General features: G+C 46.2%; 1 protein-coding gene across 1 annotated transcript; it reads right to left on the reverse strand.

Annotated features, from left to right (window-relative positions):
- Positions 1-1,450: 1,450 nt before the first annotated feature.
- Positions 1,451-13,086, reverse strand: LOC102271092 (testisin). The gene is made up of 5 exons (XM_070362585.1): positions 13,056-13,086; positions 12,565-12,969; positions 11,610-11,893; positions 1,955-2,109; positions 1,451-1,696 (listed from the first exon to the last, which is right to left on the reverse strand). The coding sequence occupies exons 2-5, from the start codon at positions 12,777-12,779 to the stop codon at positions 1,451-1,453; spliced, it is 900 nt and encodes a 299-aa protein (XP_070218686.1). The 5' UTR covers positions 12,780-12,969; positions 13,056-13,086.
- Between the last annotated feature and the right edge of the window lie 196 nt (positions 13,087-13,282).

Here is a 13,282-nt window from a genome sequence, read left to right on the forward strand (position 1 = left end):
GAATTCTGTCACCTCTCTGGGTCTCAGTTTCATCATTTTTTTTAAAAAAATGTATTTATTTTTGACTGTGCTGGGTCTTCGTTGCTGCGTGGGCTTTCCCTAGTCGTGGCGAGCGGGGGCTGGCTACTCTCTGGTCGCGCTGCTTGGCCTTCTCTCGTTACGGAGCACGGGCTCAGTAGTTGTGGTGTGTAGGCTTAGTGGCTCTGCAGCATGTGGCATCTTTCCAAAACAGGGATCGTACCCATGTCTGCTGCATTGGCAGCCAGGTTCTGTACCACCAAGCCACCAAGGAAGCCCCTCATCGTTTTTAAAAATTATTTATTTTATTAAAAAATGTTTATTTATTTGGCTGAGTCAGGTCTTCACTGCTGCCTGTGGGCTCAGTAGTTGGGGAAGGGGAAGCTCCAGCTTTGGGGGCTGCTAAGGGGCATGAAAGTGGTGTCACAGCCAATGTGGCTTTTGGGCAGGCAGGGGTGATGAGGACACCCCTCCCAGACTCCTCCACCTGCCTCTGCACAGTGACCAGCCCCAGCTGGACCAGAGCTTCTAGCACCTTCTGTGCTCACAGCACCCGTGGGTCCCATGAAAACACACATCTGCCTGAGCAGTTCCCAGGGGCCCCAGACAACCCTGCTGACCTGTCCGTTGGCCACACTGAGGCTGCGTTCTGGGAGCCCAGTGGGGGTGGGGCAGACATGCTTGATGCCGCCCCCTCCACCCAGGCCACGTGATGGAACTTGGAGCCTCCATGCCCCCAGGACAACCGTCAACCACAGGGAATCAGGATAAAAGTGGCCACACCGGGTCTTTGTCCCCCAGGCGATGCTGAGGTGTGTCTCTGTGAACTCTCAGGGGGGCCCCAGCCAGACTGTGCGTCAGCTGCCACAAGGGTCAAATGTCATTGGCTCTCACCCCTTCTGCCTCATCTCTGCTCTTCACTGGGGCTTCTTGGCATTGCCTCCCAAATGAACTACCCACACCCTTGTCCTGGTCCCAGGTCAGCCTTTGGGGACCGTGGTGAGACCAGAGTGTCTGCATCTGTGTGGTGGGGGGCACGGTATGAGCACTGGGGAGTCTGGGGGCATTTCCGCCACAGCACCCCCACTCCAGCTCTCTGAGCCCCCAGCCATCCTGCTGCTCCTAACGTCCTCTCAGACTGAACCACCTGAGAGGGTTCTGTTGTTTGCAACTCAGACCTGGGTGGATGATGATTTGGGAGTTAAGGAGTGGTCTTGGGGTGGACAGGACGCGGGTGACCATGAGGGTGTCCAGGAAGCCATCCGGAGCCACAGAATGTGCTGCAGGGTGTCAACTTGAATATACACACTTTATTAGCAAAGGGGACAGAAGGGGACGAGGCCTGATCCAGCAGGCCACCCTGCCACCAGGGTGCCCCCAGCCCTTGGTGAGTGCGCCCAGAGCTGCGGTAACTACAGCATCCTCATGGACTCTAGTGTGCACAGGCCATCTGCAGGAGTAAGAGAGTCCAGAGCAGAGCGAGGGGGAGCAGCAACCAAGAGGGGTCTGGCCTGGGTGTGCTGTGGGCCGTCAGCAACTGGATCCAGCTGAAGTAATGACTGACATTGGTGTAGACACCAGGCCGGTTGCGCCTACCACAGCCCACTCCCCAGCTCACGATTCCAATCTGAATCCACCGCCCATTCTTTTCGCAGACCAAGGGTCCACCTGAGTCGCCCTGGAAAGCAGTGTGGGTGAGCAAGGCCGAGGGCGGGGCAGGAGGGGCCCCAGGAGAGACTGAGAGCAGAGTCTGTCCTCTGGATTTCACATAAGGATCCAAGGAGGTACAATGAATGTGAGACAGGAAGCTTGTTTTACAGGCTGGATAATGAGGTCTACAGTGATCTGATGAATACATTCTGAGGATGGATTGATAGGGAGTCAAGAGGGTTGCCCTCAGAACCAAAATTTGGAGGAGTGGGGCAGGGGTACTCACTTTGCAGCTGTCAGCATCGCCATCCTCAGAGCCAGCACAAATCATGCCATGATTGATGTTTCTGCGGTATAAAGGCTGCTGGAACAGGTAGGAACACCTGGATTTGTTTATGATGGAGACCTGCACTTCCCGGAGATTGTAGGGAGGCAGCAGCTCTGCCAGGGGTTGAGGGCAGGAGAGAGAAAGAAACAACCTTAGCCTCTCCTCTGCCATCTGGGGAAATGGGGTAAGAAGCAGGGAAGTGGACTTCCCGGGACACCCACAGTCCCCGGGACATGGCTCCTCTGCTCCAGCCCAGCACCCAGCACTTGGTGGACCACAGAAGGACCCAATGGATGGGGGGGCTGTTACAGCTCCTCCCCCAGATTCAGTTTCCCTCTCCGTGGCATGCAGATGACAGGCCCTGCCTGGACCAGTGGGGAGAGATCTTGGCTGAAGCTACGCAGTGGGGAGGGGCTGATGCTGCTGAGCTTGTTTGTAATCAGTATACTACAGCTGCATGATTCAGGCTGAAGAGTTCCCAAATTTGATGAAAGATGTGACTCAGTGATAAAGAATCCGTCTGCCAGTGTAAGAGATGTGGGTTCAATCCTTGGGCTGGGACGATCCCTTGGAGTAGGAAATGGCAACCCACTCCAGTACTCTAGCCTGGAAAATTCCACGGACAAAGGAGCCTGGTGGGCTACAGTCCATGGAATCGCAAAGAGTCAGACATGAATGAACGCGCACACACACATGAATCTATACATTCAAGAAGACGAACAAACTCCAAGTAGGATAAACACAAGGAGATCCACATCGAGATACGTTTTCATCAAAATATCAAAAGGCAAAGGGAGAATCTTATTTAAAAAAACGTTGAGAGAGAAGACACACATCAAGTATAAGGGATCTTTGGCAAGACTGACAGCTAAATTCCTTCCAGACACCCTGGAGCCCAAGAGGCAGTGAGACGACATATGTAAAGTGCTAAGAGAAGAAAACAGTCAACCAAGCATTCAACATCAGGCAAAACTACCTTTCAAAAATATGAAGGCGAGATTAAGACATTCCCAGATAAACAAATGCTGAGACTGTTCATCATAGTAGGCCTGCCCTTCAAGAAATGGAAAAGGGACCCTTTCAGGCTGAAATGAAAGGACAGTAGACAGAAACTTAAACCCATAGGAAGAAATAGAGAACAATGGTGAAGGTAAGTACACAAGTAAATATAAAAGCCAGTATTATTATAATTTTGGTTCATAACTTTTTTCCTATACAATTTAAAAAACAAATGCATAAGAATAATTATAAACCTGTTAATGACTACACAATATATAAAGATGGAACTGTGACAATAACAACTTAAAGGAGAATAGCATTGTATAGGAACAGGATTTTTGTATGCTATTGAACCTAAGTTGATATTAATTCAAAATAGACTGTTATAAGTTTAAGTTATTAACTTATCTCCAGAGCAACTGCTGAGAAAATAAAAAATACACAGAGCAGGAAATGAGAAGAAAATCAATACAGTATACTAATAAAAATCAATTAAACAAGAAAAGAAGAAATAAGATATAAGGCATAGGGATGATATAAGATATAGATACAAAATATCTATATCTTCTACGTCTGACAAAATATAGAAAACCAACAGAATAAAGGACACAGTAAATTCTTCCTATCATATTAACTTTAATGTAAGTGGATTAAACACCAATTAAAAGGCAGAGATTGCCAGGATGGATTAAAAACAAGGATCCAACTATATCCTGTCTCTGAGGTGAGAAGTTATTCCGTCGTGTCTGACTCTTTGTGACCCTATGGACTGTAGGCTGCTGGGCTTCTCTGTCCATGGGATTTTCCAGGCAAGAATACTGGAGTGGGATGCCATATCCTGTCTACAAGATAATAATTTTAGATCCAAATGCAAATATAGGTTGAAGGTGAAAGGTTGGAAAAAGAGATTCCATGCAAATAGTAACCAAAAAGAGCTGAGGTTGCTGTACTAATATTAGACAAAATAGATTTTAAGTCAAAACATGTCATAAGAGTCAAAGAAGGACATTAACTATTGATAAATGTGTCAAGTCTTCAAGATAAAATAATTATAAATATCTACATATCTAATACCAGCCCCAAACTACATGATACAAAATTGATGTAACTGCTGGGAGAAACAGACAATTCTAGAATAACAGCAGAGACTTCAATGTCCCACTTTTATTAATGGAAAGAACAATCAAAGAGAAGACCACTAAGAAAAAAGAGGTCTTGAATAGTCAGTAGACCAGAACAATCTCCCCAAAGAAGAGCAGAACACACATTCTTTTTAAGTGGATACAAAACATTCTCCAAGATAGATGTCAGACCACAAAATGAGTTAGAATAAAGTAGAAAAGACTGACCGCATAGAAAACAGCTGATTGAGGCTAGAATTCTGTTCCTTCAGAAACAGAAGGAAAACTGAAAAATTCACCATATGGAAATTCAACAACATACTCCTAACCAAAGAAGAAATCATGAGGAAAATTAGAAAGCACTGTGAGATGAATGGAAATAAAAACACAACACATCAAAAACTCATTTAGTTCAGTTCAGTCGCTCAGTCGTGTCTGATTCTTTGCAACCCCGTGAACCTCAGCACGCCAGGCCTCCCTGTTCATCACCAACTCCCGGAGTTCACTCAAACTCATGTCTATTGAGTCGGTGATGCCATCCAGCCATCTCATCCTCTGTCATCCCCGTCTCCTCCTGCCCTCAATCTGTCCCAGCATCAGGGTCTTTTCAAATGAGTCAGCTCTGTGCATCAGGTGGCCAAAGTATTGGAGTTTCAGCTTCAACATCAGTCCCTCCAATGAACACCCAGGACTGATCTCCTTTAGGATGGGCTGGCTGGATCTCCTTGCAGTCCATGGGAGTCTCAAGAATCTTCTCCAACACCACAGTTCAAAAGCATCAATTCTTCTGCACTCAGCTTTCTTTATAATCCAACTCTCATATCCATACATGACTACTGGAAAAACCATAGCCTTGACTAGATGAACCTTTGTTGACAAAGTAATGTCTCTGCTTTTTAAAATGCTGTCTAGGTTGGTCATAACTTTCCTTCTAAGGAGCAAGTGTCTTTTAATTTCATGGCTGCAATCACCATCTGCAGAGATTTTGGAGCCCAGAAAAATAAAGTCAGCCACTGTTTCCACTGTTTCCCCATCTATTTGTCATGAAGTGATGGGACTGGATGCCATGATCTTAGTTTTCTGAATGTTGAGCTTTAAGCCAACTTTTTCACTCTCTTCTTTCACTTTTATCAAGAGGCTCTTTAGTTCTTCACTTTCTGCCATAAGGGTGGTGTCATCTGCATATCTGAGGTTATTGATATTTCTCCCGGCAATCTTGATTCCAGCTTGTGCTTCCTCCAGTCCAGCGTTTCTCATGATGTACTCTGCATAGAAGTTAAATAAGCAGGGTGACAATATACAGCCTTGACGTACTCCTATTCCTATTTGGAACCAGTCTCTTGTTCTATGTCCAGTTCTAACTGTTGCTTCCTAACCTGTATACAGGTTTCTCAAGAGGCAGGTCAGGTGGTCTGGTATTTCCATCTCTTTCAGAATTTTCCACAGTTTATTGTGATCCACACAGTCAAAGTCTTTGGCATAGTCAATAAAGCAGAAATAGATGTTTTTCTGGAACTCTCTTGCTTTTTCCATGATCCAGCGGATGTTGGCAATTTGATCTCTGGTTCCTCTGCTTTTTCTAAAACCAGCTTGAACATCAGGAAGTTCACAGTTCACATATTGAGGAAGCCTGGCTTGGAGAATTTTGAGCATTACTTTACTAGCGTGTGAGATGAATGCAATTGTGCGGTAATTTGAGCATTCTTTGGCATTACCTTTCTTTGGGATTGGAATGAAAACTGACCTTTTCCAGTCCTGTGGCCACTGCTGAGTTTTCCAAATTTGCTGACATATTGAGTGGAGCACAGGTTCTTTGAAAGATCAACAAAACTGACAATGAAAGTGGGGACACTATCACTGACCTTAAAGAAAATTTAAGGACTGTAAGTGAGTACTATGAACAATTGTATGCCAACAAATTAGATAACCTCGAAGATGAGCAAATGCCTAGAAACACACAAAATACCAAAACAAATTCAAGAAGAAATAGAAAATCTAGGTCAAGAGATTTAGTCAGTAGTCAGAAATCTCCCAATGAGGAAAAGTCCTGGGCCAGATGACTTAAATGGTGACATCTGTCAAACACAGGAGGAGGGCTTTTCCCAGGTGGTCCAGTGGTTAAGAATCTGCCTTGTAATGCAAAGGATGAGGGTTCGAACTAAGATCCCACATGCTGCAACTAAGACCGCACGAGCCAAGCAAGTAAATAAATATTTTTTAAAAAATATAGAAAGAAATTAACATCAAACCTTTTTAAACAACACTTCCTAACTCGTTCTGTGACAACAAAGCCCAGATAAGCTATCTCACAAAAGAAACTACAGATCAACATATATGCAACAATCCTCAACAAAAGACTAGCAAACTGAGTCCAGTGGCATGCTGTTGTTTGGTTGCTCAGTCATGTCCAACTTTTGCAACCCCCTGGACCACAGCAGGCCAGGCTTCCCTGTCTTTCATATTAAAGGAATTCTAACACCATGACCAAGTGAGATTTATCTGAAGAGTGCAAGGCGGGGGGGGCAATATATAAAAATCAATCAATATACTGCATACTATAGTAATAGAACAAAGGAAAAAACCCACATGGTTATCCTGATTGATGCAGGAAAATCCAACACTCTTTCATTATAAAGACAATCAATAAACTAAGCATAGAGAGAACTTTCTTAACCTGATAATGATCATATGTGAAGCATCCACAGCTAATATACAGAATTGTGAAAGACTGAAAGCTTTCTCCCTAAGACAAGGATGCCAGTTTTTTTTTTTGCCACTTCCACTTAACATTTTATTGGAAGTTCTAGTCAGAGAAATTAGGCAAGAAAAAGAAATAAAAACATATTCAAGTTGGAAAGGAAGAAGTGAAACTCTTTATTCACAGATGACATGATCTTATATACAGAAAATCATAAAGAATACACAAGAAAGGACTAGAATTAATAAACTTGGCAAATCTGCAGATCTGAAATCGACATAAAAATCAATTATATTTCTATACACTGCCAATGAACAATTCCAAAACAATATCAGAAAACAAAATTTATTTATATAATAACATCAATAAGAATAAAATAGTTAGAAATAGATTTAATTGAGGAGATGAAAGATCTGTCCACAAGAAGCACTACACAAGATTGCTGAAAGATATTAAAGAAGATTTAAATAAATGGAAGTATATCTCATGTGAATGGACTGGAGACTTAATATTATTTCAATGACAATACTCTCCTAAAGCAATTTACAGATTCAATGCAACCTCTATCCAAACTCCAAAGGTCTTTTGAGTGGAAATTGACAAGTTGATTTTAAAATTTATGTAAAATATCAAGAGATGTTTTGAACTCAAATAACAAACCAATATTTGAAAAAGTACAAGTTGGAGAACACACACTTTTCAATTTCAAAATATAATTGGAAGGTACAGGCATCAAACAATGGGGTGCTGACAAACAGATAGAAACACAGACCAATGGAATATAATTTTGAGTGTAGAAAAAAAAACAAACCCTTTCTTCTTTGGCCAACTGATTTTTGGCAAGGGTGCCAAGACAATTCAGTAGAGTAAAGAACAGTCTCTTCACCAAATGGTGCTGAGACAACTAGATATCCAAATGCAAAAAATGAAGCCAGACCCCTTATCTCACACTATAAACAAAGATCAACTCAAAATGAATCAAAGACATACATATCAATATAACAGCTAACATTATCAGATCAGATCAGTCGGTCAGTCATGTCTGACTCTTCGCGACCCCATGAATCGCAGCATGCCAGGCCTCCCTGTCCATTACCAACTCCTGGAGTTCACTGAGACTCATGTCCATCGAATCAGTGATGCCATCCAGCCATCTCATTCTCTGTTGTCCCCTTCTCCTCTTGCCCCCAATCCCTCCCAGCATCAGAGTCTTTTCCAATGAGTCAACTCTTCGCATGAGGTGGCCAAAGTACTGGAGTTTCAGCTTTAGCATCATTCCTTCCAAAGAAATTCCAGGGCTGATCTCCTTCAGAATGGACTGGTTGGATCTCCTTGCACTATAACCAAACTTAAAACTCTTCAAGAAAACATGAGAGTACACTTTCATGACCTTGAACTTGAAAATGATTTCTTAGACATGACATCAAAAGTTAAAGCAGCAAAAGAAAAAAGCAACCTGAACTTCATCAAAATTAATAATGTTGTGCATCAGCAGACACTATCATGAACTTCCCTGGTGGTTCAGTGGTTAAGAATCCACCTGCCAATGCAGGGGACACAAGTTCAATCCCTGGTCCTCGAAGATCCCACATGCCACGTCTACTGAGCCTGTGAGCTGCAATTACTGAGGTCACATGCCACAAAACTACTGAAACTGCATGCCGTGGAACCCATGCTCCACAGTAAGAGAAGCCTCTGCAACGAGAAGCCTGCACACTGCAACGAAAGAAAGCCCATGAGCAGCAACAAAGACCCAGGGCAGCCAAAACTAAATAATTAAATATATTTTAAAAAATAGACACTATCATGAAAGTGAAAAGAGATGTGGTCTGTGAGTCTTGGCTCAGCCCTGCATCTGAAGTGCTATTTCCGCATCAACACCAGGGACTGACAACGTGGAGAAACCTGGGAGGAAGGAGGTTATGATCCCTATTTCGAGGAATTTGAAGAGTTATGTAAGAGGATTCAAAACACAACTTTCAGACACTAAAGCCTACCTGTTCGACAGAACTTGGGCCAGGTCTTCATTTCAACTTTCAAATCTTTAGCTCTTTATCCGTTTCCTGGAGATTATCGTAACCCTCCTTCCTGGCATCACTTGGCCCTCTGCTCATCATGAACCCCACCAAGCCAGCTGGTCTCACCCCTAGCTACATATTACAATTACCTGGGAAGCTTTAAAATACCCCAGTGTCCATGCCACATCCCAGACCAATTAAATCTATGGAGTGAGACCCAGGAACGTTAAAAAAAAAAAAAAGAAAAAGAAAAAAAGGGGAAAAAATAAAAAAAAGAAACCCACAAAATAGGAACAAATATTTGCAGATCACATCTCTAAAAAGAGTCTAGTATCCAGAATATATAAGGAACTATTACAACTCAACTGCAAAGGCAACTCAATTTAAAAATGGGTTGGGGGTCTTCCCTGGTGATCCAGTGGCTAAGACTCCCTGCTCCCAATGCAGGAGGCCCAGGCTCTATCCCTTTTCAGGGAACTAGCTCCCACATGCAGCAACTAAAAAAAAAAAAAATCCCTCATGCTGCAAACGAAGATCGATGATCCCTTGTGCAGTAACTAAGACCAGGATCAGCCAAAAATAAATAAATTAAATATATATTTTTTAATGAATTGGGAATCCCCTGGTGGTTCAGTGGTTACAACTCCATGCTTTTCACTGTTGAGGATCCAGGTTCAATCCCTAAGATCCCACAAATCATGTAGTGTGGCCAAAAAAAAAAAAAAAAAAACCACACACCAAGGTAATGTACTTAAATAGGCACTACTCCAAGGAAGATATACAAATGGCCAACTAGCACATGAAAAGATGCTCAACATCACTGGTCATTAGAGAAACACAAAAGCACAGTGAGACACCACTTCACACGCACTAGGATGCCCTCCCCGCAAACAACAGCAACCTGTAAAATAATAAGTGTGGAGGAGAATGGAAAGAAATTATAACCCTCATTGTTGATGGGACTATAAAATGGAGCAGCTGCTATGGAACACTGTCAGCTCCTCAAGAAGTTAAAATAGAATTATCATGTGATCCAGGATTGCACTGCTAAATGCATTCACAAAATAACCAAAAAGAGGTATTCAAGCACAAATTTGTATACTAATATTGACACAATATTGACGGAGAAGGCAATGGCAACCCACTCCAGTACTCTTGCCTGGAAAATCCCATGGATGGAGGAGCCTGGTCGGCTGCAGTCCATGGGGTCGCTAAGAGTGGGACACGACTGAGCGACTTCACTTCACTATTGACACAAATACCCAAAAGATTGAATGACACAGTCATCAGTGAAATGAATGAATAAACAAATTGTGGTCCATCCATACAATGGAATATTATTCCCTGTAAAAAAAAAGAATGAAGTTTTGATATATACTATAACATGGATGAATCTTGAAAACTTTATACTAAGTGAAGGAAGTCAAACATGAAAGGTGACATAGTGGATGATTCTATTTACTTGAAATACCCAGAACACATAAATCCATAGAGGCAAAAAGCTGGTAGTGGTTGCTAAGGGCTGGACGGAGGGCTGTAATGGGGAGTGATTACTTAATGGTTATGGGATTTCCTTTGGGCTTGATGAAAATGTTTTTGAACTTGATAGTCAACGGTTATGCACTGTGCATGTTTGAAATGCCATTGAATTATAGACTTTATTTTTGATGTGGACCATTTAAAAAATCTTTATTGAATTTGTTACAACATCACTTCTGTTTTATGTTTTGTTTTGTTTTGGCCGCAAGGCACGTGGGATCCTGCATGCTGCAGTCTGTGGGGGTCACAAAGTCGGACTCGACTTAGGAACTGAACAACAACATGTGGGATGTTAGTCCCCTGACCGGGGATGGAACCCACACCCCCTGCATTGCAAGTCGAAATCTTAACCCCTGGACCACCAGGGAAGTCTCAAATTATATATTTAAAAATGGTTAATATGAGAAATAGCTCAGAAAGAAGGAGTGAAGTACTGACATGCCAAAACAAAAGTGAACATTGAAAATGTTATGCTGAGTGAGAGAAGCTAGGCACCAAAGACCATATGTTGTAGATCGTGTTCATGTGAAGTGACCAGAGTAGGTAAATCCATAAAGACAGAAAGCAGATTAGTGGTTGCCAGGGACTATGGCCAAGGACAACGAGGAATAAGGAGTAATGGCTAATAAGTCTGGGATTTCATTTTGAGATGATGAAAATGTTCCATAATTAGATAGTGGTGGTACCTGCACCATTCTGAGTAGCCAAAAAAAAAAAAAACACTCTGAATTTTATGCTTTTTTTTTTTTTTGTCATATCACATAGTATGTGGGATTTCAGTTCCCCAGCCAGGGATTGAACCCATGCCCCCCTGCGGTGGAAGGGTAGAGTCTTAACCACCACCACCAGGGAAGTCCCTGAATTGTACAGTTTAAAAGGATGATTTTTATGCTTTGTGAACTGTATCTCCAAAAAAAAAAAAAGCCCGGTGCTTTTCTGATAAGTGCACCCCAAAACCTCGCGCACCCCTGCAGTCTGGGGCTGCAGGTCTGGGCAGGTGGGCCTTGGTCCCTGGCTCCAGGCTCGAAGCCTCCGGAAGGGAGGGGGAGCTGAGTGTGGGTGCAGAAAGCGCTGCTCCGTGGTGGGGGCGGGGAGGGGGTGAAGGCCGACTGCTGAGGGGGCACAGAGAGGGCAGTGTGGGCACAGACCGAGGCGGGGCCCCTGCAGCTGCTGTGCGGCCCGGCACAGGGCCTGGTGGACAGTGCTCCCCTCCCCCGCCCGTCTGTCCCCAGCCTCACTCTGTCTCTCGCCGATGTTCCCCCAGCCAGTCACCCAGCAGTCATTCCGGTTCTTGAACTCCAAGGAGGAGGACGTGACGCAGACGGGCTGGACGTGCTTATTGAAGGTAACCGGGGAGGAGAGCTTCACCAGGGCGATGTCATGCTGAAAATTCTTCCTGAATTGGGAGAATGTGATAATATCCTGGACTCCATATCGACGCAGGAAGGCCCGCAGGCTCCAAATGGATGGTGTGGCAGATAGTTCCCCAAACTGGACTGACCATTCGGAGGGGTAACTGTTCCTGGCAAGGGAGGAGAAAGCCCTCAGGGGTCTTCAGAGGGAGGGTGGGCCACCCCAGCACGCCTGGGGCCGCTCCCTGAGACCGCAGGGCCACTGCCCGGCTCATCCCGGACACAGGTCCTCCTTCCACAAAGAGGCCAGAGTAGAAACGGGGAGAGCCCTGAGCCCCAAACAAAGTCCCACACCTGGGGACGTGGGACAGGAGGGTGCCTCCCCTGCCAGCTCACCTGGCCAGTCACTCAACCCCCTGTCGCCTCCAGGGCCCTCCTCTTAAGGGGACCAGCAGGTTCATGGGGGTCACACAGGCTGGGCTCCACACAGCTTCGGGACCACTGACCCCACCAGCCGGGCTACTGTCCAGCACTTACCTCAGCTCATTTCTCCCCTGGGGGCACACCTCCGCTGGGAGGTGGGGTGAGGAAGGTGGAGGCTGGAGGTGCCATGTGGGGACAAACGAAGCAAGAAAGAGAACAAAACACACAAATGTTCCGGAAAAAACCTCATAGGGTTTCCTCAGGGAGCGCCCTGGGGGCCTCGTGCCGGTGTGGAACGGGCTGCAGCCCAGCCTGGGGCTCAGGAGCACTCGAGGGCCGCGGCCACGTAGCACATGGGCACGCGTCCCGGCACAGACTCGGGACGCGGGGTCAGCGGACCCCCTGCGCCCAGACTCACTTTTCAAAGCAGTGCGCGGCCGAGAGCGCCCAGCGGCGGTTGAGCAGGCTCGCTCCGCAGCTGTGGACTTTATTCCAACGCAGGCTGCCCTGCCACGGCCAGCGCCCAAGCTTGGCCTCATTTCCACCCACCACGCGCACCTGGATGCCCTGGATGCCACAAGGCCCTGGGATGGACAGACGGACACTAGGCTGAGCTGCGGGAGGCAGGCTCATCCTGCCCACCCTCACCCACTAGGAAGGGAAGGGGCTCCCGGGGAACCGCGCGTCCTGGGGTCGTGACACTCAGGAAGCGTCGAACGCTGGGGACCCGCCCCACGTGGCCCGCGGGCGCCCGCCCCATCCTGCCCGCCCCCGGCCCCCGGGGCCCATCAGTTACATGCGAGCATCGACGAGTTCTGAAAACCTGGAGCGGGGAGAGGGAAAGCTGAGGCGCCCTTCGCGCTCGGGCCCACGAGCCCTCCGCGGGGAAGCGCCTCCCGCACGCCTTACCTGGAAGCAGCAGGTCCTTGTCCCGAAGGGCTGCGGGCAGGAGACGAGGTGAGTTCCCCACTGCCTCCTCGCGCCCCAGCCGCCCCCTTCACCCCGGCTCGCTCCCGCAGCCCTCGCCCGAGCTCACCCTGCTTGGCGATTTCGATCCGCACCAACAGCTGCGCCAGCAGCAGCGCCGCCCTCTGCGGGCGCATGGCCTCGCCCCCGGCCGCCCGGCGCCCTCTCCG

Source organism: Bos mutus, chromosome 25 (genome assembly GCF_027580195.1).
Source record: "Bos mutus isolate GX-2022 chromosome 25, NWIPB_WYAK_1.1, whole genome shotgun sequence".
NCBI lineage: Eukaryota > Metazoa > Chordata > Mammalia > Artiodactyla > Bovidae > Bos > Bos mutus.